Here is a 26,365-nt window from a genome sequence, read left to right as displayed (position 1 = left end):
TTCCTTATTCACTTTTTCCACACCAGTCATGATTTTATAGAACTCTGTCATATCTCCCCCAGTCTTCTCTTTTCAAAGCTGTAAAGTCCCAGTCTTTTTAATCTCTCTTTGTATGGCAGCTGTTCCAAACCCCTAATAATTTTGTTGCCATTTTTAACTTTTTCCAATGCTAAGATATCTTTTTTGAGATGAGACCACCACATCTGTACACAGTATTTAATCCACAATAAACAGTCCTCAAATTCCCTTTTTTCAAACTTTATCTATTAATGATCTGGGACCAGTTGGCCTCTTGACCTCCTATATTGAGAAATTCCCATTGTTGTTGTTTCACAGAATAGCTGGATATGATGTGATCAAAGCTTTGTGTGTGAGGAATTAAAATCTCTATTTTTGACCCTCTGTTTCAGCATGGGAGGGGCTCATTCATCCTGGGGCCACTTGGCTAAGAATGCCAATAGGAGCAGGGATAAACAGTGTTTATTATGATGGTGGTTTTTGTTCATTAAGAACTGGACTGAAATGCCCCCTAAATTTCACACAGGCCACCAAACAGCCACCACTACTAACCTGACTGTATAGGATTCAGAGAGACGAAACATTCCGGATATTAATGCTCATCCTCTACAGTCCCCATTCCCCAGACAATGGGCATAATTTTATGCTGAAACCAAAATGCTAGAACCATTCACTAACCACAAGAACATTAACTTAACAGAAGGAAAACCTCAGTGGCTCTATTATGGGCCCTCCCATCCCCAGAACACTATTAACTAAAGCCTATTGCCTCTTTTTCCCCATCCCATCAGCTCCCAACTTTCCCAGTAGAGAGTACTCCATATCTCCCTTCTCTTTGCTGTCCTCCCATCTTACACAGCAACTCTGCCCTGTTTCTCTCTCTCAAAACATGAGTACTTCCTGGCACCAAGCCTATCCTTTCAACCAGATTCTGCACAAGAACCGAGGCTGCATTTTCATAGGTCTCCTGTCCCTTCACTTCTTTAGTGATGTTTTGTTCAGAACAATAGGTGGAAAGTTTGGTTAAGAAGAAGGGGAAAATCACACATGAGCTACATGTAGTTTTCAAATTCATCTCTATCGTTTTGTTCATCTAAGAAACGAGGCTTGGGAGCATTCTTTGCAGGGTGAGTAATTCCTACCTACCCTCTGAAAATGGCAATAAATAGCAGCCCCAAAGTAGCTTGCTGAGTAGCTGATATCAAGGCAGTGTCTATCAGTAATGTCTTTTAAACAAAAATTATATCAAGCAACAGTGGTTCTCCAAAGTGGGCTACCTCAGTAGAGCTGTCGAGATAACATGCATGGGGAATAGATGGTCTGTACGAGCTTTGCTAGACTTGGGCTGTATTTATACAGCCCTGTATTTGGAGTTCCAAAATAACTAAATGAAAATGTTGGCTATATATCATGCCTGGGATGCACTGTCTTTATACATGAGCTTTCTGGAGTTGGCTTCTGTAAGTTCCAGTCTTCTGGCTCAGATGCATGCACCTTCTATTTTTGTCCTTGACCAAGACTTCAGGCTGCAGCATTGCATATTTGTTTAATTGTGTGACAGGGTTGAGTTGTCCAAAGAGAGTGGTTGGGATTTGGTCCGAGTCATTATTTAAACAGGAAGTTAAGAATAGATTGTGACTGGGCACTGATCTCAAGTCAGTGGGAAAAGAGAATGATCTCTTTCTCTGTCCCAAATTTTCCTTTTTAATGCTTCCACCTCCCTTCACTTAGGCACATATTGGATGCAGCTGGGTGATGGTTGAAGTGGGCCATGAAGGGTTGTGCATTAGCCTAGCTGGTAAAAAGAATGGAGAAAGGACCACAGCAAAAGACCATGGTGGCAACAAGGTTTGCATGTAGCTATATTAGGATGTTAAGAAACTAAATGGTTAAATCTCTTTCTGACTTTGAGTGCCTTTGACCGGAAAGCCAAGGCAACAAATAAATGAAAATATCACCAAAAGGCAAAGTTAACTAGAAAGAGCCAACAAACTCATTACACGTGGGGATGGGAAACATTTGAAATGTTGACCAGTTTACATTCGAACAACTTTTTTTAAAAAGGTGCTTGTTACATAATGGAAAATACAGTCATCAGTTTGGGTTTCAATTGCAGAGGTAGGGAAAGAATGAGTTGAATGTGACTATTAGTGGTTTAGATGCCCTGTTTGACTTGCCATGTGATGAAAGGGACTCTCAATTCTCCTTCCTCTTCTTTCTCTCAATATGTGTGGTCAGCCTTGTGCTCAGCCGATGAGTCATTCTGAAGCCCTGGAACCCTTCCTTAAAAAACAGATTTCCAGACCCCTCTCTAGTGTTTCAGTCTGACCTGAAACAAGACCCTTCTGGTAAGATTGGCGCCCCCAATGTCTTGGGTACTGTCTACCTGGGGGCTGGAGATCTTTGAATCTTTCTGACTGAATTACTAGAGTGGGACCTCAGGATTTTCTGCTTAATAAGTGGCCCTTTTCCTGTCACACTACAATGCCCCACTCTCTTGTCACTGAAACTCCATCAGCAGGGGCTATGATCAAACAGCAGGAAAACAGGTCTGATTAGTTGGAATGCCTTAAGGAGGTAAATCAGCACTTTTTAAGGAACAATATATACATTAACAATTGCCATGCCAACGCAATTACAGAGCAAACAAGTGGCCTTTGCTCTCTTAGATTCATTCTGATTCTGGAGAGAGTGTATCCTCCGTGTTAGGATCTTTGGAAATCCCTCTTTCTGTGCCATAAGGAGCTGATGTGATTGTTTCTGAACGTGTAGTCACTTTGTTTGGTTCATTTTATCCATGACCATTTGATTTCTGACATTATCCATGGTGGTTTGGTGTTGAACCATTTGGTCCAATCCATGATTCATAAATTCTGATATTTCATGCATGTCTCCCACATGTGCTCTATTTGTTGCTCAGCTAAAATATATTTTCAAAGCTAGTCTTGAAAACCTGTACCTCTATGCTGCAGTTTCCATAGTTGTGAATGGTCAGCCAGGCTATGTCTAGACTGCAGGCGTCTTTCAGAAGAAGCTTTTCCAGAAGAGATCTTCCAAAAAAACTTCTTCTGAAAGAGAGCGTCTACACAGCAAAAGCCATCTGCTTTTTTGAAAGACAGCATCCATCCAGTGTGGACGCTATATCTCACATTTAAGCTGTGACTACTATGGACAGAGTGGCCACAAGTGCACTTGTGCTTTTTTCTTCTTTCCTCCTCTTTGGAAAGAACTCCTTCCCTGTCCACGCTTACCTTTTCTGAAAGAGCACTTTTGGAAAAAGGCTTCTTCCTCGTAGAAAGAGGTTGGAAAAAACCCTCTGTTCTTTCGATTTCTACCCCCCCCCCCCGAAAGAATGCGATTGCAGTGTGGACATAATTGAAGTTTTTCCGAAAAAATTCTGCAGTGTAGACATACCCCCAGAGGCAGATAGTATTGTCCTGCCACATCTCAGCGGGAGCTGCCATGTCATGTTCCTGAGCTTCCATACAAAGTCTTGGGGAGCAGGGGATTTTCCATGGCAGTCATAAGGGGAGGGGTTAGCTTAAAGACTTTTCTATAATTTTGGACATCTCTTGTTTATCCTCTGGCCTTCTTTTGAGCCCTTAGGAGAAAACTATTGCACATGCAAGCATCTCTGAATAAAACAATCCTCATGGCCACCAACCCTTTCCAGACTGGGCCACAGGGCAGCTTTCTGCAGTCATGTAGCATTGATGCCACATGGACTAACTCCTCTGAAACAATCAGAAATAATATCACAAAAAATATTTCTTCAAGCAGTTTGGCCAAATTTTCCAACTTTTTTCATAAATGGTCCCTTAGAAACTAACTCTCAGAAGCAAGAAACATCTCCAGCTTATGAAATGCCAAACTGTTTCTTGTACAGTCATTTTTTCCCTATTTATCTGCCTACCATAACTTCTCTGGAGTAGAGTTGCTGGATTGTGGAGCTGAACTACAGTTTTAATGCCCTGCTTTGGTTTCCAAGTCCTTCTGGGGTTTTAATATTGGACTTGGAAGTTATTCTGTGTCCAGCAGCTGACAACATGTGGATCCCAGTTTTAACAGCTGACTCTGTCAAACACCCTGGGATAGTCTTCAAAGGACAGAAGTAAAAGAGACATGACCAGGGAATGGGATTTTTCCTTTCATTGGCCAGAGTACAAAGGCTATGTCTACACTGGCCAGTCTTGCGCAAGAACATATGCAAATGAGCCATGGCAATGAATATCACTGCACCTCATTTGCATACTTAATGAGCCCCCATTTTGCGCAAGAAGGAGCAGTCTACATGGAAAATAAGTGGCAGAATGGCTCTTGTGCAAGAGGGTTTTTTTCACAAGAAGAAGTGTAGACTGCTCTTTGCACAAAAGCCCCTTGTGCAAAATGGCAGCTCATTAAGTATTCAAATGAGGCAAAGATATTCATTGCCATGCATCATTTACATATGTTCTTGTGCAAGACTGGCCAGTGTAGACGTAGCCAAATTGTTTACAAGAAGTGAATGTAGAGAATAATTAGCATCCACAAAAGCCACAGTTGTCTGATGCCAAAGGAATTGCTTCTTCGTATTTAATACATGGGGGGAAATTTTTCCAAGGCAGCAAAGGAGTGATTAAAAAAAAACAGAAAAGAAATAAGACTAGAAAGTTCACTAATATATGTCTTGTGGGCAGCTTGCGTGAGACCAAAAGGACCATAAGGCAAATGTGTGTGCATTTCTTTTCTTGCGTGAAATGGGGAGTAAAGAATTGCACTGAAAGGCAAAGAAATTGAGCTTATGCCTCAGCATTTCAGTGGTAAAACTCTCTACAAATCTGCATAAACTGTAAAAGAAACAGTCCCCCTTCACTGGACAATGTAACTGGGAAGACCTCTATTATATTGGCCTGCAACAGTGCCAAAGGTGTGTTGGGGTGTGCTTTGTAATATTGTAGCATTTCGCTACGTCTACACTACAAGTTTTCTCGGCAGAAAATATGCTAATAAGGGACTCATTTGCATGAGTCACGATCTCATTTGCATATTTTCTGCCAATTCGTTTTTGTGCAAAAACAAGCAGTGTGGACGTTTTCTTTTTACGCAAAAACCCCTTTTTCTACAAGATCCTTATGCCTCATAAAAGGGCGTATGCCAATCCTATGGAAAAGGGGTTTTTTGCACAAAAACCCAGCCCAAAAATGAATCCGCAGAAAATATGTAAATGAGATAATGACTCATGCAAACGAGTCCGTCATTAGTATATTTTTTTGCGAAGAAAACTTGTAGTGTAGATTCATAGTGTAGACATAGCCAAACGCTTTTGCATGCTACCATAGGCTCCCAGCGCCCATCGTGTCCCCGCCAGGCTTCCGTCACGGTGCCCAGCTGGAAAAACAAAATACCAGACGTTGCACATGTCTGGTATCTTCTGATTTTTTTTTTTTTTTAACTGGACAGAGGGCGCAAAAACCGGATTTTCCGGTAGAATACCGGACACCTGGCAACCTGACACCTGCTTGTCAACAAAGGTATTCTTCAGGCCAGTCTATAATGTCCTAAATGGTGGGGCTCCCCCCTCCTTTCCTTGGGAGATAGTTCAGTGGCCTAAGAAAGCTAAGTGATAGGAAGTGTTTCCTGGAATTTAGAGCAATATTACTGTAAATTTTCAAAGATAGTTTAGCTAAGATAGTTTAGCTAACTCAGATTAAAATAGTGAAACAGGGCAACTTGTCTCTTAATTTGGGTTAGTAACTCAATTAAAACTAATAATGGAAAATGGTTGATTTTGAGCTGCTGCTAAGTTGAGTTAGATGATGAGCTGCTGGTTTCGTTAATTTGTTATCCAAGATAAGGTAACCCACATTAAAACCATACTTTTTTTTCTTTCAAGATGTGTCCAGAGAAGCAAAGATGCAGTTAAATACCCTTTGAGATGGGTGGGATAAGAAGTGAGTTAACTCATAATTCACACTTTTCTGATGGCCCCATGATGATGTATGCTTTAGGTTGCCATTTCGGAAATTTGGATTTGACTCTTGAGCTTGCTTAATCCCCTGACCTGGCAGGAGCTGAGCTGATGCAGAAGCAGTGTATTTGGCTCATAGACTCTGATCCTAATTCTTTGTTCCTTCTTACATGGGTGGGGGGCACAAGATCTATTTATGTTGAAAAGATGTGAGCGTTTTCCTTGGGTGCAGAAGTAGCATGGCTGTACGTGGGCGCCCAGGCATTGAGGAAGTACAGCAGAGAACACCGAGAGCTTTGATTGGACAGCTGAAGGCTCCACCCTATCAAAAATCCCTGTCAGCAGTAAGATCCTCTAATGAGAGAGCAGCTCCATCAACAGGGAGCATAGCATACAGGAGAAAATAAACGGGTTTCTTATTATTACGTGACGAAGGAGCTGGGAAGGGACCAAGTGTTGGAAAGGAAAATTACAAGAACAGAGTGCAGCTCTGAGAGTGTGCTACCGCGACGCTTGGTAGAATCTGATTTTTAATTCTATTCATGCTATCACCATTTTAAAGCATTTTCCCCTTATAAATGTTCATCGGCGTGGGAAGGGAGGGGAGGTTTAGAGAGTGATTTAATGGCAGCCCAGGTTGAGGTTCAACAAGTGAAAGCTTTAGAATGGTTGAAACACGAGTTGTTGTCATTACATGTCAAAATATATAACGGGCTCTCAAGCCCCTCTCGAATAAGTTCTCAAGCTGCCCTTCTCGGGCTGTGCCTCTCTGGGGCGTTGGAGGTCGATTGATGGAGACGTGGAGTTTGTGTTGGTTGCGGGTTGGTGGGAGACATGATCTGTATCCGTAGTTCCGGGTAAAAAGAGCAAGGGGCTGGTTGCTAATCGCAGGGCAGAACTCAGCTGGGAGCCTGGGCTCAGACCCCCTGTTTCTGGGCGCCGCTGAGCTCGGTGGGTTTCTGCTGTTGCTCTCCAGTGCCCCCATCCGGCGCCATGTCTGGGGATGAGGAGGAGGGGGACTGGAGGATACAACGGAAGGGGCTTTGCTGTAGCCCGGAGCCGAGGGATGCCCCCTGGCAGCGGGAAGGGCGCAGGGCGGGGCGCCCCGAGGATGGGCGGCAGGCGTCGGCGGCTGCCCTGGAGTTGGGGGAGTTGCTGCGCCCGGCCATGCCCCATCCGCAGCTGCCGGGCGGGTCCCGGGAGCGGGTCCCGGGGGCGGCTGGCGGGCGGGCGCTGCAGGCAGGGGAGTCAGGCAGCGTGTGGGCAGGAGCAGGGGAGGGGCTGACCGGCCCTGCCCGCACCGCACTCAGCCCGCGGCGCCGATGGGGAGCCCGAGCCGGCTGCGGGCTGAGCCCGGGCGCCCTCGGGCCTGGAGCACACGGTCCTTCAAGCTGCGCTTCCAGAGAGCCGCGGCCGCGACACCGTGTACGTGGGGGCGCTGGGGCCGCAAAAGAGAGCCGGCGCCAGGTGAGCAGAGCTCCGTCTTCCCCTCCGTCCGTCCCTCTATCGCGCAGTGCCCGACCTGCCGCTGCCCCGGGATCTGCCTTCCCCTGCCTGTCCTTCCCTCTGCCACAGGATCTGCCTTTCTCCTGTCTCGCTGTCTGTTCGTCTTTCCTTCTGCCACAGGGTCTTCCTGACCCTGGTTATCTGTCCATCCGTCGTCCTCCCCCAGGATTTGTCAGACCCTCTCTCACTGTTCTTCCTCCTGCCCCATTGCCTATCCCTACATGGCTTAATCGGTCCCTCTTTCCTTCTGTCCTAAGAGGATCTTTGTTCATCACTTTCCCTGTGTCTGTCTCCCCTATCAGTGTGTTCATCTCTCTCTCTCTGTCTCTCTCTCTCTGTTCCGTTTTCACTCGGCCTGCCAGCAGTCCTGCAGGGTGACAAGGATTGGAAGTTATTTGAGCTGTTCCCTTTTCTCCATGCCACGTGTCTGATCTGGGCACACTCCACATTTCCATATGTTTTCCATCTGAAGAGCGGGGGAGGCAGCAGCAGAAGAAAAATCTAAAGAAAAGTCCCAGACTTTCCAGAGATTGGGGTTGGAGAAGGAGTTTGGGGGAGAGGGGCAATGCATATGGACTCTGACCTGTGGTTTGGTTTTAAATACCTCTTAGAGGCTCATGTAGTTTAGCAGTCCCTGTCCTATAAACAGCCTGTGTCCTGGGAGCTGTTCAGTATTGGGAAGTGGCAGATTTTTACCTTGTACTGGCGGTGGAGGGATTTCAGACCATTGCTCATTTTAAAATACTTTTAGCTCCAGAATGAGCCTCCAGCAGCAATTGCAATGTAGTATGAGTGGACACACTATAATGTATTATGGAGTGATAGCAGCTGCTCCAGCGTGAAGGCTGTATGGTGTGTTTATAATAAGTTGGGGTTTTAGGGCCTTGGATTTCCACTCAAAAATCTCCTCTTGCCCGCCCCTCCAAAAAACCCCTATGAGCCTCTTAGTTACATCTGGGCTGACGTGACTAGATGAGTGGTTTGTGATTTATGGCTCCAGAAAAATCAAGATGTCAGTTCTAGAGTGTTCTGACATCTCTGTTACTGCCATGCATAAAAAATGAGGAAACACAAACTTCTGTAATGGTTACAAGTCCAGGACCAGCATTTAATTAATTAATGGCAAATTATCAACCTTACTAATGTTTCCATTAGTCGTGTTGCTAGGGAGCTTCAGCTCCAAGGGGTTCACAAACTAGTAAGAATCAACACTTGCTAGAATAACTGAAACATTTTGGGAAATTAAGGGGTAAGTTAGAGTGGACATCAATGTACACATTACACAGAACCTTCCTAGTGGGACCCGATGATCTGGAGAAAAGATTTTGGGGGGGGGGGAGACTCAGATGTGCAGATCTCTGGAGGGTGGCCTATGGGGTATGAGGGTATGCAAGCACAGCAGATGGATAAGTAGCTCAGAGAGGCTTCACAAGCAGCTGGTTTAGGACTTATGAGCCATTTTAATGGTTCTGTATTAAAAGAGCAGGCTAAAATATAAAATTTGTCGGGTATCTTGGAGTCTTTGGTCTGAAATAGAGATGTAAAATCCCATTTAATCAGTTAACTGATTAAATGTGACATTGAACTAGTTAGCCACTTAAATGGGATCTGGTGGGCGGGGGGCTGCTTTAACCAGAGGCATGGTGGACTTGGCCAAACTGGAGCAGCCCACCATCCATGAGTGGGGGGCTGCTCCAGCCCTGCTGGGATGCCTGTTAACTGGTAAGCATCACCCAATAAGGGTGACATCTCTAGTTTGAAATAGCTCAGATTTGGTGATTTTTCTGGCCCTGCTTGTTAGGTCCTTTGGGGGCAGGGCCAGTGTTTTTGTTATGTTAACTTCCTTACAAAACATACCACTCATGGATCATCTGGGGAAGTTCCTGCAAAACATTCTGATTTTGTCAAATCAAAATTTTCTAACATAGAACTATTCCACTGGAAACATCTTGACCTGCTCTAGTTATGAGTATCCATCATACTTCTACTTACTGAGTTTGCCATCTTGACACACTTCATATAAGCATTCTACTTGTAGGTATAGCTTTTCACCTATGGAAAACAATCTTGTAAAATATTTGGGTCCTACTCCCCACTCTACATACTGTTAGTGTGCTTGTAGATAACTACATCTCCCCTTAGTTTCTCTTGTCTAGACTGGATGCATTGTGAGATGCATAATTTAGGTACTAGGATTTTCACTTCTAAGCCAGAGTGTGTGATCAGTGAATTTTGTTCAAAAATTCCACATGTAAAGTTTTTTTTATTTAAAAATATGTTTTAAAGCAAAACTTTTCATGAACAATTATCAGTATTTTCTATTTTTTTGTGAAATATTTTGTGACATTTTAATCTAGCTTTTATCAACTTTTAAAAATATTTTTAACTTTGTGTTAGAACCTCATTTTTTTGTAAAACAAAGAGTCCCCAACAGGTTTGGAAACAAATTGATAATGATTTTCAAAATCATCTGAATAAAAGTTTTGATAAAAATATATAGATTAAAACATCTGGGAAATATTTGTAAAAAATCAGAGAGGAATATTGATCCTGGTTGACATCTGTGCAGTGGGAATACTTTGATTTTTTTTCTCCACATAATTTTTTTTCCTCAATCATTCCACAGGTTGGACCTTCCTGGTCTGTCACCCACAGGACCTGACTGGTCCTGAACAAAAGGATTTGCTGGACCAGGGGAAGTCCCTCCCTCATGGCCCCTGCTGCCCGCTACCCCTGGTCTAGGGCTCCAGCCCAGCTCCACTTAGGCTGGACTCCAGCTCCCCAGGTCAGAGTTCCCTGGCCGCTGCCAGGGCCGGAGTCACTGGCTGGGTCCGGAGCTCCCTGGCCATGACTGGAGCTCTGCCACCAGGGCCAAAGCTCCCGGCCCCACTACTGCTGTGCTGCAGCTCTTCTGCCACTGCTGACACAGGGCTCCTGGCTGACTCGCCATTGCTCTGCTGCCATGTTTCTGCCCCACCACCAGACCTCCCTGTTCCTGGCCTCTGTGGTCCAGGAACATCCATGGTCCGTTTCTGTACCAGAAAGTTCCAGTTTAGGAAGGTATAACCATAGTGCTTAGTGAAGAGTCTGTGTACCTTCCCCTGCAGCCCTGGGAAGAATGAATGACTTGTTTTGAGCTATCAAATGACCCCCTCAGGAAAGGAATAGACATGTTTTAGAAGAGACTAAATACAGATCTCCCTATCTGGAAGGAAATGTTAGCTTGCTGGGGATAGGAGAAATAAAGCAAGGAGAATAACAGGATCCTAAAGAAACTTGCCATTGAAATAACCAAATCCGTAAAACCTGTGTGTGTGATGTTCCTGAACCCTGAAAGAATGTTTCCATTAGTCCATTGTGTATCACAGGCCTAACACTCCCCATGGCTAGGCCCAGAGGTGTGTCAGACACCGAGGATAAGGGACAAGACTATCAGCAGAAGATGCAGCATGACATGCTATGGGCTAGGTTTCTTCTAGCAGGCCTTGACGTTTCCTGCAACTTCCAGACTTGGTGTGTCCAATCGCTATCAGTTTTTAGTGCTGGACTTCATCTCCGTGTGAGGTGGTGCTGATGACGCCATGGTGGGAGGGCTATCCTTACTGGTGCTGAGAGAGAGCTCAGAAGGGCAGGAGTGTTTTTCTGGAATAGCGTAGTACTGGTGCTGCAGGGTTCAGTATGTTCATCCTTATTGAGGATATGGTATTCAAATGCCATCGCTGCTCCCAAGCCAGACAGCCCCTGTTCAAGGATTTTTGTGGGATTAGCCAACTTCTTGTCTGCTTTGTGGCTGTTCCTTTTCATTTATTTTAGTAAACATGGACTCTGCTTCCTGACCATAGATCAGGTTTGACAAACACTGCTCTAGACTTGCAAGCCACCCCCCACTAGCTTGGGAACAATACACCAGTCTCAGCTTCCCTCCCTCCCAACTTCCCCCTTTTTACCATGGCCAGGTGGGTTTCTTTTGTGGTCAGCTGATTGCAAAACACAATAACCACTTCCCACCCAGGCTGTTCTGCCTGGCCAGCTGCAACCAGGTTGATACTGCATGACCCAGAGAGCTCTGAGATGCTTTGGCAAGACTTGCTTCTTTATCATCCCCTTGCCTGTGGTGGTCCCTGTGGGCTACTGATTGACATGCAATTTCAGGGCTGGCTTGCATTGAATTCAGCAGCAACCTCCCTCCCCCTTGATTTGAAAGGGAACAGGATCAAGCAGAAACTGGAGTTTAGGGTGACAGAACTTGTATTTTCTTCTCTCTTTGCTCAGTAACTTGTCCCCCTTGCAGTGGCTGGAGATGTTTTACTTTGGTTCAGCAGTGGCTGCATAATCTAGATTCCTCAACTGAATTCCTGCTGTTTTGCTGAGGTACATGGCTGCTGTTTCAATTGCCCTGTACACTGGAAAACACACAGGACCCTTGTTTCACGAAATCAAATCCTATGAATGATGCTGTTGTAAGTCTGTTCCTCCCACCGCCCGTTCACGCCTTTGGAAAGTGGGGAATTGATTCTTGACTAATTCCTGATGGAAGCAAATGGATGGGATCACAATACAAGTGCTGGGATTTCCAACATATTAAGGCATGGCAACGAAATACCCATCACCTGATGTCATCAAAATACCCTGAGATTGGTAAAATGGTAACTGCTTCTGCCTGATTATTTCTGCCATTGTCAGTATTGCTGAAGAATGAAACTGGTTTCATTGAATTGAGATAGAATGGACCAAATTTATGCCTGGTCCCTGGAATCCACTGGCTTAAAGGTGCCTCTGCCACTTTGAAGAAACAGTAGAAAAGGGGTTCTTCCGTCGCGCTAGTAGATCCATCTCTCTGAGATGTAAAAAGGGAGAATGTTACTGTTGTAAAAATAGTTTGGATGAAATGTGGGTTCCCCTCACCTCCACACTATGTCTACCCTTGTCTGCACAGCATGGACCTCCGAGTCTGACAAGACAAGAAGTGGGATCTTATCGAGGTGGGGGAAGAACTTCCATGTGTGTGCTAGGTATGGACAAGATTAGGACTGTGATCACCAGTTAATTTCACATAAAAAGGTCAGAATCCCATTACCAAGTCCCTTGATCCAAATTCCCCTGCTTTAGTGGACTGTATTTTAAGAGCCCTGACAACTATGTGAATGGTACCAAACCAGGCTCATTACACTCTTTGCTTATGAACAGTGCCCTATAATCTGACTATCTGGCTACTGTGTTCCTTGCAAGACAGACACATCCCCCTTCATAACACATTTCCCAGCCACATTGATGTTGGTAGGTGTGGAGCAACACCCATCCCTGATCATCTGTATTTCAGGATCCGGGTACTTGCGGCTATCTCTGTGCAAAAGTCCAAAAACCACTACTAGAAAAGTGGCCTTGTGGATTTTGTAAATATAAAACAGCTTCTGATATGCTTTTGACTGGGACCAGTGCAGTGAGGAGGGGGTAGGGTGAGATGTATGTTTGTGGCTGCAAATGAAATTAAGCAAGTGCTCAGAAGTTAGATGCCTGAAGGGAAAGAAACAAATAGGACACTTATTGGGAGGGGATGCAGCTGTGCTTCCCCAGAGCTTGTGTTGATACAGGGATTCTCTTGTAAACCTCTTCGTTCTCTGTTAGTAGCAAAATGTGAATGATGAACAATAGCTGTTGGGTTACTTACCTAGTAAGCTAAGGCCAAATGCATGGATACGGAGCAGCTTAGCCCAGAACACCCACTTCTAGTTTTCTCATTCCTCAGGACCTGAGTGGTCTGAACCAGGGAATTTGCCAGACCAGGGGAGGTCAATGCAGCAGAGGCACTGCTTTTCCCTAGGCAGCTCCTCTGCCATCAGGGCTCCACTCCCCACAGCAGGGGGAAGAGGGAAGCTCTACTCCTCCCCCCTGCCCCAATTTTGCTGCAGCCTGGGGCTCCACTTCTCCCTCCCCGCCCCCCCCAGCAGTGGCCAGGAACTCCATTGCAGTCCAGAGCTCCACTCTCCCTGTAGTCATTTCACTGCTCCCCCGGGGCTCTATGCTCTTGCTGGTGGCTTCACTTTCTTCCCCGTGACTCTGCTGCCGCCCTGGGGCTTGGCTACTGCCCAGCATCTCCACAGTCCCCCTAGCATTCTTCTGTGCTTCTGCCTGGGCCTTCACGCTGCACTGAGCAGTTTTGCTGCTTCCCGCAGAGCTCCATCAAGCAGCCCTGCTGCCACTTGGGGGGGTGGGGTGCGGAGTCCCTCCTCCTCCTCCTCCTCCTCCTCAGCACTTCCACTGTGGTCCGGGGAGGCTCTGAGCTCTTCAGCAGCCATGCTGTTGCCCTCTCCCTCCTCTCCCCTCCCCCCCAATGACAGAGAGCTCCTCTTCCCCCAGAGATCGGAGGCTCTCCATTCCTCCCAGTGACTCTCAGCCCCCTAATTTGACAGTGTTCCTGGCCCCATGGGTGGCGATGGACCAGGGATGTTGCTGGACAACAGAAGCCTGGATTGGGGAGTATCAGCCTCTAGTGTTTTGGTTTTGTCCCCATAAACAGTGGAAGGAAATGAGCCAGATAATGACACTCCCAGTACTGGGGGGCTGTTTGTGATGGATATGTTGGTTTTATTTATGTTTTTAAGGGTTGGTGGCCGGGGGAGCGAACATAGGGTTCCCATGGATCTTCAGTTGTTTGTTTTGATTTGTTTGTTGTTACTAATGTGTGTCTTGGCCTGAAGAGGGCACCCTTTCATGAAGGGTTTCCAAGTGATCTTGTCAACTAAGACTGTACAGTGAGGTTAGATATGCAGGATATATATGAGAGTGTTGAACACAGGGTACTTATCCTTAAGCAAATGCAAGCTTAAAGGCAATTACCAGTAGAAAGTGTACTAAAATCCAGCATTAGACCTTTCTGCAATGTTCAGATGAGTTTGATAATGGTTAGAATACAGGACTGGGAGTCAGGACTCCTAAATTCTCCTCCTGCCTTTGCTACTACTGACCTACTGTGTGGCTTTGGGTAAATCACTTACACCCTCTCTGTCCCCCAGTTTCCCCATCTGAGAAGTGGAACTAACAATACTGATTACCTCCCAGAGAAGCTGGAAGCCTCAAGTAATAACATTTGTAAAGTGCTTTAAGATCTTTAATTAGAAAGCATTTCTTTTGAAAACATTTCATTTATTTCTTCAGGCACCTGATTCATTCTTTCTCTCTCTAGTCCTGCAGGTAAGAGTTCTATACACCTAGCCAGGATAGAGGAAATACCTTGTGAATGTTAATCATCAAGGATTGTGAGAGAGATCTCCCCCACACTGCAAGAAGAATCAGCAGGATAGGGACTTCCTGCACTTTATATTTTACGTGGCCAACAGGCTGCTGCTAACCAGTCATGTAGATTCCTCAGTGGAGTAGCTTTTTGACAATGCCTGCTGATCCATTTCTGACCTGAGCAAGCTGTTGCACAATGATAGGGTCCCTGAGGGGATCTTGACTTTCCTATGAGAACACCAGCTGTTCTGTAACCTTTTATTAGGGATCTGGATATTTCTCAGAGCTTAGTGCCCACCCCCACCTGACCATCCCATTTTATTAGTAACAGAGACGGGCCCTAGACACAGGATTAATTCCTAGACTCAAATTTAGAAGCTCCCCTCTCACCTCAAAGCTCAGGGTTTTGAGTCTGAGACCTTAGTCTGGCCGGATCTGAGTTTGGATTGTGATCCAACCCAAAGTTATGGGGTTATTGGACCCAGATTGAAAGCCCTCCTTTAATAGTTACTGCTCTGCATTTCACTAGTGTCTTTTCCCAAAGGATCTCAGAATGCTTTTAAAATATTACCTAAGACTCACAGCCCCCTGGGAAGTAAGCCAGTGTGTCTGTCCCCATTTTACAAATGGGAAGCTGAGGCACAGAAAACTGAGGTGATACATTCAAGGCCACTCAAAAAGTCAGTGTCAGATTTGGGGTCAATAAATGGTGTCCTGATTCCCGGGCCCCTGCTCTCACTGTTACATAAAAACTGTGATAGCTGAAGGAAAGGCAATCCTCTTTAAACCCCACTATTTACACCTGATCTCTGCACAACCTGCCCATGGTAATGGGATATTGCTGCCTTCTCAGTGTGAGGTGTATAAACCCAGCAGTGGTTTCATCCTCCTGGAGAGACTAGGTGCAGGGTATGGGAGGTTGGCTGGTGCTGAGGCAAAAGGCAAAATAGAATCCAAGTCGCTGTAGAGTGTGAATCCAGTGTAGATGGCAGGAGCTAGTTCCCCTAAAAGGATCTTACCCTCTGCCCTTTTCCATATGGCATGCTTTGTACACATTGATCCTTGCAAATGGACTTAGGATTTCTCTGAGTCTGGCTGTACCTGTACTGCTGCCAGCGTCAGAATTCATTCACTCTGCAGCGTCTCTCTCAGCTCCACAAGTCTTTCAAAGAATCAGTGACTTCAGTGACTGGAAAGCTCTGGTAGGCCCCACTTGTCCATCTCCATCTGTGTGCTGATGTGGGTAGCTTCTCCAATTGACAATGCTATCACCTCTTGCAGAAGCAGCAGTTAAGATGGTAAGAGAGCTCTCTCCTGTCAGCTTACAGTGTCTTAACCAAACAGGCTACGGAGATACGGCTACATCTGTGCAGTTGTGCTGCTGGAAGTGCTGTGGTGGAGATGTAGCTTAGCATCTATCTGTTACACATTTGTCCTGTCTAGTTTTGACTATCCCACCCCCTCCTCTTGGGAGACAGTTCCAGTCATCTGAAGAAGTGGGCTGTGCCCACGAAAGCTCATGATAGCATCTACATGTTTTGTTAGTCTATAAAGTGCTACCAGACCTTTCGTGATTTTTTAAGTTTATCCTGTACAGACTAACTCAACTACCCCTGAAATTCCACAGTATTCAGCCTAAAACATCCTTTGTTCAGTGTTACCTATCACTTCTAGAGACAGGCCTGAGGGACATTCTAAAAACAATCACACTCTCTTCTTGCTACGTACATCTTTCAAATCCACATAGCTCGTTATTGTACTCAGCCCATATTCCTTGCTGCTGTGCTGCCCCAAGTTTGCTTTTTCTTTCTTTTCCTCTTGTGCCCCTACCAGTCTGTCCACTACATCTGTGCCCAATGCAGCCCGTCCCTCTTTTGGGAACTGAAGGAATTCCAGCCATGTGTGTTGCTGAGCCCCATCCCCCCCCCCCCCCCCGTGTGTGTGCGCGCACACACACACTAGCCTCCTTGTTTGAGCAACAGTGCTGGCCAAGGCAGGGCCCTAGGGCTTGCCACCACTCCTCAGAAATGCGTTATGAACTATTAATATCCCCCTAAGTGTGAGGCTTCTCAATGCAATCCATTCATCAGCCTGGCTGGGGGGAGTGTATGGTATACTTTTTTTCCCCTCTCCTCCCAGCATCTTGCCTTAGCATCCCAGAGGCCGGCCTTCCCCAGTGCAAACAGGAGTGGGTGTGTGTTGAACGGGCTGGTTTGGCGCCTCCCCTCCTTGCTTCCTTTTTATAGTTTGGTGTCTCAGAGATATTTCCTGCCCCTCCTCCGCCCCCTTTGGTCCCTTTTTGAATGAGAACATGAATGGAAAATGTTTGAAATCCTCCTCTGCACTGAGCACTTTTTCCACTGGAGTCTGGAGCCGTCGGGCTCCTTGTGCTGTTTGGATAGGAGAGTCCCAGCTTCCTCTGCCGAGGGAGGGTGTGTGCGATGGTTGTTTCCACAGCAGTGTCTATTGGGCAGTTAAAGTCACTTGGCCTTTGTGGCTGGCAGGCGCTGGAGCTGATGGGAGCAGGTGCCCATTTCAACACTTTTGTGGCTGGAGCTCATCAGTTCTTGGTAAGCTAACCCGAAATGGCAGTATGTGGTGGGGGATGGTGTGTGTCAACCCTGCCCCTCGGGAGTGGTGTTCTTAATCTGGGGAGAGGTACACAGGGCACAAGAGGAGGAAATGGCTGGAGGGGGTATTTTGTGGCTAAAATACAGTCTGGAAGCCTGCAAGAAATTTCCTGCCCAGCAGATTGACTGCTGTTGAATGACACTGAGTTCCTGTAAAGACCTTCCTTACCTGCAGGGCAGGTGGAAATTTAAGACTCCAGACCTATACTTTGATTGAGGAGGCTTGGGGCAAAGCATGGGGGTCCGGCTGTTTTTATGTGAACTCTGGGTGTTCCCTACAGTTCTGCAGGGCTGGGCCCTCTGGAACAATCCTAATGCATATGTCAAAAGGTCAGAAAGGACAGAAAGTGAATGAGCTCCACTTGGCAACTATCCCCCATTTGAGCTGTGATGAGGCTTTAGCTCTCTGTGCTTCCCCTCACTGAGTCCACCTATGCTAGGAGTACATTTTACATTTTCCTGTCTCCACCATCTTCCCAGCGAGCCTTGCTTCTGCTTGCCTGGATGTATGATTCAATGGTTTTTGTCCCTGTTGTGGTTATAACCAAGCCACAGTTGGAGTAGATCTTCCCTCTCCTCCATCTTGCCTATGGAGCTTGTTTACCAACCTCCAAGCTTGTATAGCCTTTCCAGAGCTCACTTGTTCCCTGCAAGCCACAGTACAGGAAGACTGAGCACAGGAGTCAAATGCTGGTCAGGCACCCCCTAGTTCATCTCTGACATTCCACAGTCCTGTGAGTTGGGGTGCTGCCTACATTTGGGCTCTGAATACTGAGTGACAGCCAGGAACTCCTGTGCTCTAGTTCTGGCTCTCGTCCTCTTACTCATATTGCATGGGAAAGGCGAATCTCTTAATGTTACAAGACGAAGGATGATCTTGTGGTTAAAACACAAGGCTGGGAGCCAGGAGATGTGTGCTGTAATTCCAGCTCTGCTGCTGATTAGTAGTGTAACCTTTGAAGGCGCTTTGCTGCAGTTTCTGAACTGTAAACTGTCCAAGGGCACCATGAGGCTGAACCGATTAAGGTTTTTAAGCCGCTGTGAAGTTCTCACTTATTTTAATAGTTCCCCTTAAACCTTTGCTGTGTAGTCTCTCTTCTGTGTCAGAGGTTCTGGAAAAAGTGGGGCAGGAACTACGAATTTTTGATTTAGCTCAAGACTTTCTAAAGGCACCACACCTGGAAGTCACTGTCTTTACCTAGTTATCTGAGTTGGGGAATGGATTTCCTGGGGTTTTGTCACTGTGCAAGCACTTGTTTCTCTAGCATGTCATTGTGTGCAGTTGCTGTGGCTGTGAGTGAGTCTAGAATTGTAACAGCTAGTCTCAGCTATTTGTGAAAACTGTACTCACAAACCTTGCACCCTTTTGCTGTGTTGAGCTGCGTGGCTAGGCATCTTGTTAGGGCAGCTTGGAGACTTTTTAGCAGGAGCATGCTGTAGTGTTTGGGTGAATAAGAATCTTGTTTTCAGAGAAGGAAAGGGCCTTGTGGAAGAACCATATAAAGGGCTCACTGCTGATCTTGGTTCACTGCATTTCCAGCTGACAAGTCTGAAGCTCGGGTCCTTAGTGATAACCACTCTAAAACAGTTGTTCCCTGTAAGCTGTGTGCTTGTGCGACTACTCAGGAGAGATTGAAATGCTGCGCAAATGATTAGCAGAGCACCCAGGGCTGTGTGTGTTTCTACTGGTGGTCTCATTTGCACATGCCTTGGTGCCCATCAAAAATTATTCCATATGTTGATGGAAAAACTCATGTGGATGGAAAAGTTTAGAGGGAACATTTCTCTGAAGCATAGATGGGCAAAATGTGGCCTGCAGGCCACCATGCCAGGACCCTCAGGCTCAGAACAGCCCTATGCCACTTTAAACAGCTGGCCGCTCCATGTGGCTCTCTGCTCTGGGTGCCCTGGAGAGGGGGAGGACCATGGCACAACTTGCCCGTGGTAATGAGATATTGCTCTTCACAGGTCTGCCTCCTCAGTATGAGGTGTGCAAAACCCAGTTGTTCTCTCATCTTTCTAGAGGGACCAGGTGTGTGGTGAGGGTACATCAAGGTGTTTAGTTTTAATGGGTCCTGCTGTTCTGATGGCTCAGATACTGGTACCAGGAGGCTTTACTGAAGAAGCGCGTTTTGAGGAGGGAATTGAACAGGCTTGTTCTTAATCTTCCAGAGCTGTGGGACAGTGCAGATCTTTGCAGGCCTGTCTCTGCTCATGGAACCCTGGGGAGGTGGGGAGAAGCATTTCAGAGATTGGAAAGAAAGAAGCAGAGAGGGTGGGTGTGCAATTGGGATCAGAACTCAGGGGTTCTTGTGTTCAAGCTTTATCTCTTTCTGCTGAAGTCCCTGCAGGCAGCTTTGGTGCTCGGAGTCTCCTTTAGAGAACCCTTATTTTCTTTATATTCCAATAACTTCCTTCCACCCACAGAAAAATCCCCCCTTCCCTGTAGATCCGTGGTCCCCAACGGATTTCTCTGCACCCGCCAAGTGCTCAGGGCTGGCCCCCGGGCACGTGGCGCATGCGCGGTGCCGGAGCCGGCCCCGGGTGCGTGGTGCATGGAGAGCGCCGGCCCGGGGCGCCGCGGATTCACGCCCCGCGGCGCATGGGGGGCAGGGAGGGGGGAGAAAGCGCTAGCGCTGGCCCCGGGCGCGTGGCGCTTGGGGGAGGAGGGGGAGGGGAGAGAGCGCCGGCCCCAGGCGCGCGGCGCTGGGGAGAGAGCGCCTGCCCCGGGCGCGCGGTGCTTGGGGAAGGGGGGGGGGGAAGAGCGCCAGCACCGACCCCGGGCGCATGGCACTTGGGGAAGGGGGGGAGAGAGCGCCGGCCCCGGGCGCACGGTGCTTGGGGAAGGGGGGGGGGGGAGAGAGCGCCGGCCCCGGGCGCGCGGCGCTTGAGGGGAGAGCGCCGGCCCCGGAATGCGGCTATGGGGGGGGGGGGCCCGCCCCCGCCCCCCAACCCCCCCGGCGCCTGGCGGGCGAACGGCCACGCCCCCTGGCGCCCGGCAACCCCATATGGTTGGGGACCACTGCTGTAGATACAACCCCTTTAGGCTGAGAGGAAGCAGCAATGACAGATTATCCTTTAGTAGCCCACAGTGGCCACCAGCCCCTTCTTCCCACCTCCATACCCGTGGTCTGTGGCCAATGAGAGAATGTGTCTCACAAGGCTAGTGTAGGAGACTTATTGCAAAGAAAGCCCCCTCACTGTTGAGACAAGATCTGTGTGAATACAGGCCTCTCATTGGCTAGGTGCGTGTGGGTATGGGTGTGAAGGGAGATAGGTTATGAAAGTGGTCTTAGAGGGAGTGGGAAACTTTCCACTTCCTCCAACCTGGAATAGGGCAGAACAAGTTGAGATCTTGGGAAGAAGCTTGGGGTTGGGGACGAGCCTGTGGCTGGGGGAGACCGGAGAGGGTTTAGCAAACTAAAGCCAATTGAAAGTGGATGGTTAAGTTTCCAGGCACTTAGGGCACGTAAGTAGCCCTCAGTGTCCTGTCAATAATTCCAGAGGAGGAGGTGGTTTGTGGTTTCTTGACGTGGGACCTTTTTTTCTTGTTCTGATCATGCTACTCCTTTCTGCAGAATCCCTTTGCTGTCTGTCTCTCCCTGCTTTGAGTCTATGCTCCTCATCTCTATCTTCAAAGATCATCATAATTCTGCCCCTATTCCAACTCTGCTGTCATTTCTCTCACTCTACACTCCTTTGCTCTCAGCTCTGCATCTTCTACTGTCCTGCCCTTGCATCTGGCCATGGGACAAGCCCCAGTCCCCAAATCCCTTCTTATATACTAGCCTTCCACATGGCTCTCCATCACCAACTAGTGTTGCCAGGTGTCCGGTTTTGAACTGGACTGTCCGGGAAACACATTGAGAAAATACTGGACATATAAATGTCCGGTATTTTCTAATTAAGTATGTTTTTTTATTTTTATCATGAGTATCAGTACATTGTTGTGTACTGCCTGGCTGATAGACGTGCTCACACTGTGTGAGTGTGTCTACCAGCCAGGAAGAATGCAACTATGCAGCGGGGAGGGGGGGAAGGGATGGAATCCCTGGGACCATACTTGCCTGTGTGCCTCACCGTTACCAAGTGCGGGATGGATAGCACTCCGGGATCTGCATGCGCCCGGGCCAGCCCCGCTCCCCACCAGCTGGTTCCCCCCTGCCAGCCCCACTCCCCCCAATTCCCTCCTGGCCATCCCTGCTTCCTGCTGGCGAACCCCGCAGCTCCTGACCCCCTCCCAACCAGCACCAGTCCCCTCCTGACCGGTCCCCCCCATCCCTGATCTGAGATAAGTGTGTCTGGTATTTTTTTCAAACCATCTGGTAACCCTAGCACCAACTACTCACATTCTGGCAACTGATCCTTTATCCCCATGGTATCCAACACACTAGCCACTAGTCACATGTGGCTGTTTGGCTGGTTGAGTGTAGCTAGTTGGCTTGAACAATGTGGTTGTTGGACAGTTGAGTGTGGCTAGTGCTTCAGAACTGGGTGTATAACACAGCTTTACACTTTGCATTGTATTTGGATTGGAGTTGGGAGAGCTAGAGAGAACCTTAGGGTCTGTCTGTGTTCAGCAGCAGCTTACTTTAAATTCCCAGGATCGGGTAACCCTGGGCTTCTTTGTGCCATGGGAGGGAGGGTTCCTATGCATTATTAGTGTCAGGCCTCTCCCTCTTGGAGGTTGTGCAGCACAGTTACAAATACCAAGCCAAGAATGTTCATTGGTGATTAGAGTGAGAAGAGAATAAAAAAGCCACACAACTTGAGTTCCAGCTTCCTTAGCCCTACCTTGCCTCCCTGGAATCCCTTTCTAGGGCTCTTGTTAGGGTTGATTGAAAGGGGGAGTTAGGGAGCAGTCTGTCTTCAGTCTAAGGTATGTCCAGGGGCTCAGTTTGTGGAGGGAAAAGGGAGTGAGCCACATTTATGTATCAATCAGGCAGGAGCCATTGGGAGTTGCAGCTGTCCTGTTCGTGCCAATTTTCTAAAGCTACAGGATTCTGCCAGCCTCTCTCATGTTTCTGAGTGTCCATTTCCACCAAGTAGTGAAGAGATCCAGACACAAACCTTGGCACAGAACAGGAGGGGTCTGCAGTTGTTACTGCCATTTTTCAGATGGATTGGGGGGAAGGAGGGTAATTGAGCAATCACTTGAGAATAGAAAGCTGGAACCTATATAGTATTAAGTAGCAGTGTGGTGAGCTGATATTCTCTGGGGAATAATAATGACACATCTGTGGTTTTACATCTGTTTGGGGTGGATCCCATTCTACGTTACAAAGCTAGTCATGGCCTTGCTGGCTCATGGCATACTGGACTTTGACAGCACACTTGGTGTTGTTTATTGGCATATCAAATACCCAGAAGTCATGGTTACAGCAACACTAGGATCTGGTGTCTGGGGCACATAGGTCAGTTTGTGGTGCTGCTTGTGGATTTGCACTGCTGCTTGGGGTGAGAGGGGCTTTTCCCTCTTTGAACCTCTCTCCCATTCCATGTGGCTCGTTAGAACTTAGAGTTAAAGACTAGGGATGTAAAATGTGAAGTTTAACCAATTAAGGGGGGCCTGCTTCAGCCCAGCTCCAGGCACCCAGCACAGCCCTTGTTCGCAGCAGGCCCTGTGGGGATGAAGCAGCTCCCTGTCCACAGTGGGCAGGGAGCTGCTGTAGCCCCTACCAATTAACCAGAACCAGTAAGCATCACCCGTTAAAGGTGATATTAACTGGTTAACCTTTCACATCTCTATTAGAGACAGGTCAAGCTGCAAAGTTGTGGTTTGGATTGGAACTGTCCCAAGTTTGGAACTGGCACGTTGTTTTGGCACAACTGCAACGACATCTAGATATGTCATTGAGCTAATGTGCTTGCTTTCTACTGCCAGAGGTCGGCAATTGTATTTGTCTTAGACCTGGGGTATAAAAAGAGTGACCATCTCAAGGCACAGCCCCTAATGGATGTGTTTACATGACAGCACAGTCATGGAGTTTGGTAGTGTTTGAGAGGATTAACAGCTTCTGCTGGGGACATAGCCTTGGACCTGAGTACCAGGGTGTGCTGCTGCTCAGGACCACAGTACTTCAGCAGAGTTTCAGCCATGTGAGTCCCAGTGCTAGAATAATGGGGAGGCTATGGTGTAGAACTGGGGGCATTGTCACAGCTGTGTGAAAGGAACCCTGTGCTAGAATAATGGGGGGTTCAAGAGGCCAGAAGTGAGAAGCATTAGCAGAGCTGTGGGAGGGAAGCTTGTGCAGTACTTGCCTTCATTATGCCAGTGCTGCATTCTGTGTGTGAGCTATTCAGATGATCTGTTTTACCACTGGTGGAGTGTGAATATCTGGCAGGATGCTTCCTTTCTCATTGGCTGTACTTAATCTTTAGAGTTATCTGCTATGCTGGGCACTCCTCTGGTGCTAGAATCACTTGTGGAGATGACTTTTTGAAGTTCACACACTCTTCTGTGCCTTACCATGTAGTAGCTGAAAGCAAATGTTGTGAAAGGAAGGGACTGCTTTATTTGGGGGAAAAAAGCCTCTTCAAAAAAACTTTCCCGAGGGCCCAGCTGGTTTTGCTTTTCAGTGATTGGCCAGAGCTGTGGAGGGCGGACACAGCCACTGCTTAAGGACCTACAGTCTGGCCATCTGAGCATGAAACTTATTTGTGCTGACAATAGTTAAGGAGCAGCAGCACCTTAGCTAGCAAAATAGCCTTGTGTGTATGTTTAAATCTATGACTTCTTCAACTTCATTTTGTAATCTACCTGCTGCAATAAAGAAAGCAATTGAACAGTTAAAGGATTTTCACTATCTAGCTGCTTTCTCGTCAATTTTTCTGTTCGCTGATATTACACAATTGTTCCCCACGGAGTGTGTTTGAGCTGAACGAGACAGGACACAACCTCAAGGTAAATCAAAAGCATGGATTTCAACAATTACTTTTGTCTCGGCGTGGCTCTCTTTGCCCCTCTGTATGTGTGTGTGAAATGTGAATTATTTTGTAAGGCAGCATGCGTTAGTCATCTGTTACATGTAATGGCAGATAATGCTCTTCATGGAACAATGCTTCCAGAAATAGCGAGGGGCTGTCAGGTTGAGCATTTGTTGTTCCATAACTGATATTTAAAGAACATTCATGTCCAAATAACTTGATTGACGGTGGTAGCAATAAGCTATTGTTGCCGTGCAGGGGAAGGAAAAAATCTCTGAGCTGGTTCAGGAGTTTCCTGCTATACTCGACTTGTTACTGAATTTTGGATTTCCCTGTCTGAGTCATGGCAAAGTGTGTTGGTCTAGAGTTCACATTTTCATTCTCGCTGCTACAGTGTGTGTGTTTAAATTGGAGTTTGCAGGTTCTGTGTGTGAGGCTTTTTGACTTGTTCTGCAGTTGATCTTTTCAGTCACAGCACAGCAGCCCCTAAAATAAGAAATCCCTCAGTGAAGTAGCTGTGCTAGTTCCCTGTTTGGGGCTACACGGATTTTTCTACAGGTACTGCCTCACCCCCGCTGGAACTGGCACTGGCACAGTTACCTTGGTTGCAATTAGATTGGTGACTGAAAATGCTCAGATGTAGGCTCTGATCTAAAGTTCAGTGAAGTTATTGGAAAGATTCCGTTGTCTTCACTGGGCTTTGAATCAGCACCTTAGACTGAAGTGCAGGGGCAAAAGAACTAAGCTCCATATCCTGACTTCTAAACCAATATACTTTTAAATCTGCTGCCCTATGTTGGAGATCACTGTGTGCTGGGTAGAGGCTGATCTCTTTGCCATCATTCTGTTATAGTTTACAATGTCACAATGATAAACTTAGCTCTGAAAGTACTTTACCAAGGTGGTTTCTGTGGTGGGATTTCTGTGGCTGATTTATGCATATGCTTCTTAGAATGTTCCCATTCCATCTCCTGCTGATGTTTCTCAGTGTGCTTGGGGCTTTCTCATTCATTGTCCTACAGTGTTTTTTTTGGGGGGGGGTTGGCTTTTATTTTTTAGAATTTGGTATGATACAGTTATAAACTAGAGCCTATACATGAGAATATTGTTAGCAATAGCCTACAAGCTGTTCTTATATCCAGGTATAAATTCTGTTGGATTTTAACTCAAGTATAATTAATTTATTTTGAAATATTGCTGAAAACCACAGAAAATGTTTTCATTCCTCTCTGTCCACATATCTCAGTATTGACTGACCCTTGCTTAAGGTGGGATGCGCAAAGAATATGGGCCTGGTTAAAATCCATGGGAATTTTTCCACTGACTTGGACAGGAGTTGGATCAGACCCTTATACCTAAGGAAATGTATTGGCTTTTTTTAAATGAGAGAGACATCAGATTCAACTACAAAGTAGATACAAAACCCAGATAAGATATGTATATACTGTATGTAATATGCCTTCACTACCTTCTATACAATCATTTTTATTAAAAGAGTTTAACAACTGTTTCCCCACAAACTTTATTTTGAATAACCTAACCTGAGCACACTGGTAGGGCAGAAATAATATGTTGCTTAGTTTTATAAACATATAAAAGTGACTGGGTAAGTGAAAAAGGTGCTGAGAACCTTTCAGGATTTCCCTTGAATTGTCCCACCATTTAAAGACAGTACTGTGATTTTGAAAATGGATTTTAAGAGAAAATGCTGACGGACGGATGAAGCCAGAGTGCCTTTTGCCCAAGAGGTATGGCAGCACTCCTGGAGTCTGCAAGGTGGCCTACTGCTGAACAATAGGCCAAAGAGGCTAAACTAGACTGAGCTATTGCCTGGCGATATTAGGGGGCAGGTCATTTGACCTCTTTATGCCTGAGGCTATTTGTATGCTACAAAGATAAGTTGACCCATGAATTACTGTGGTGGCTAATGTCCGCATTATCCTCAATGGTGCATATCCTCAATAGGAGGCTTTAGTGAATCCTGAGTCCCCCCCTCTCTCTACATAAACCATTTATTTCTACAAGAGCCTGGTGGGGCTTGCTAGTAGACAGGATAACTGTGTGTGTGGTTTGTATGAGTCTGCCAGTGTTTTACACCTGGATG

General features: G+C 46.8%; 1 protein-coding gene across 11 annotated transcripts in view; it reads left to right on the top strand.

Moving 5' to 3' along the window:
* STARD8 (StAR related lipid transfer domain containing 8) overlaps window positions 1–26,365 on the top strand; it is a 158,759-nt gene that overhangs the window by 44,404 nt on the left and 87,990 nt on the right. For 2 of the 11 annotated variants that reach the window (XM_025185723.2, XM_014574663.3), the window contains exon 1: window positions 6,535–7,432. The exons of 5 other annotated variants lie outside the window; for them this stretch is intronic. In XM_025185723.2, coding sequence (XP_025041508.2) covers window positions 7,288–7,432 — 145 coding nt within the window. In that variant the 5' untranslated portion in view covers window positions 6,535–7,287. Of the gene's footprint in view, window positions 1–6,179; window positions 6,482–6,534; window positions 7,433–16,681; window positions 17,275–21,641; window positions 24,239–26,365 lie in introns of those variants that run through there. 4 more of the 11 variants (XM_075940817.1, XM_075940813.1, XM_075940815.1 and 1 more) reach the window with 3 other exon arrangements.

The sequence above is a fragment of the Pelodiscus sinensis genome, chromosome 13 (assembly GCF_049634645.1).
Source record: "Pelodiscus sinensis isolate JC-2024 chromosome 13, ASM4963464v1, whole genome shotgun sequence".
NCBI classification, from domain to species: domain Eukaryota; kingdom Metazoa; phylum Chordata; order Testudines; family Trionychidae; genus Pelodiscus; species Pelodiscus sinensis.
Note: the sequence above shows the minus strand (reverse complement) of the source record. Positions and strands in the feature narration are given on the sequence as shown.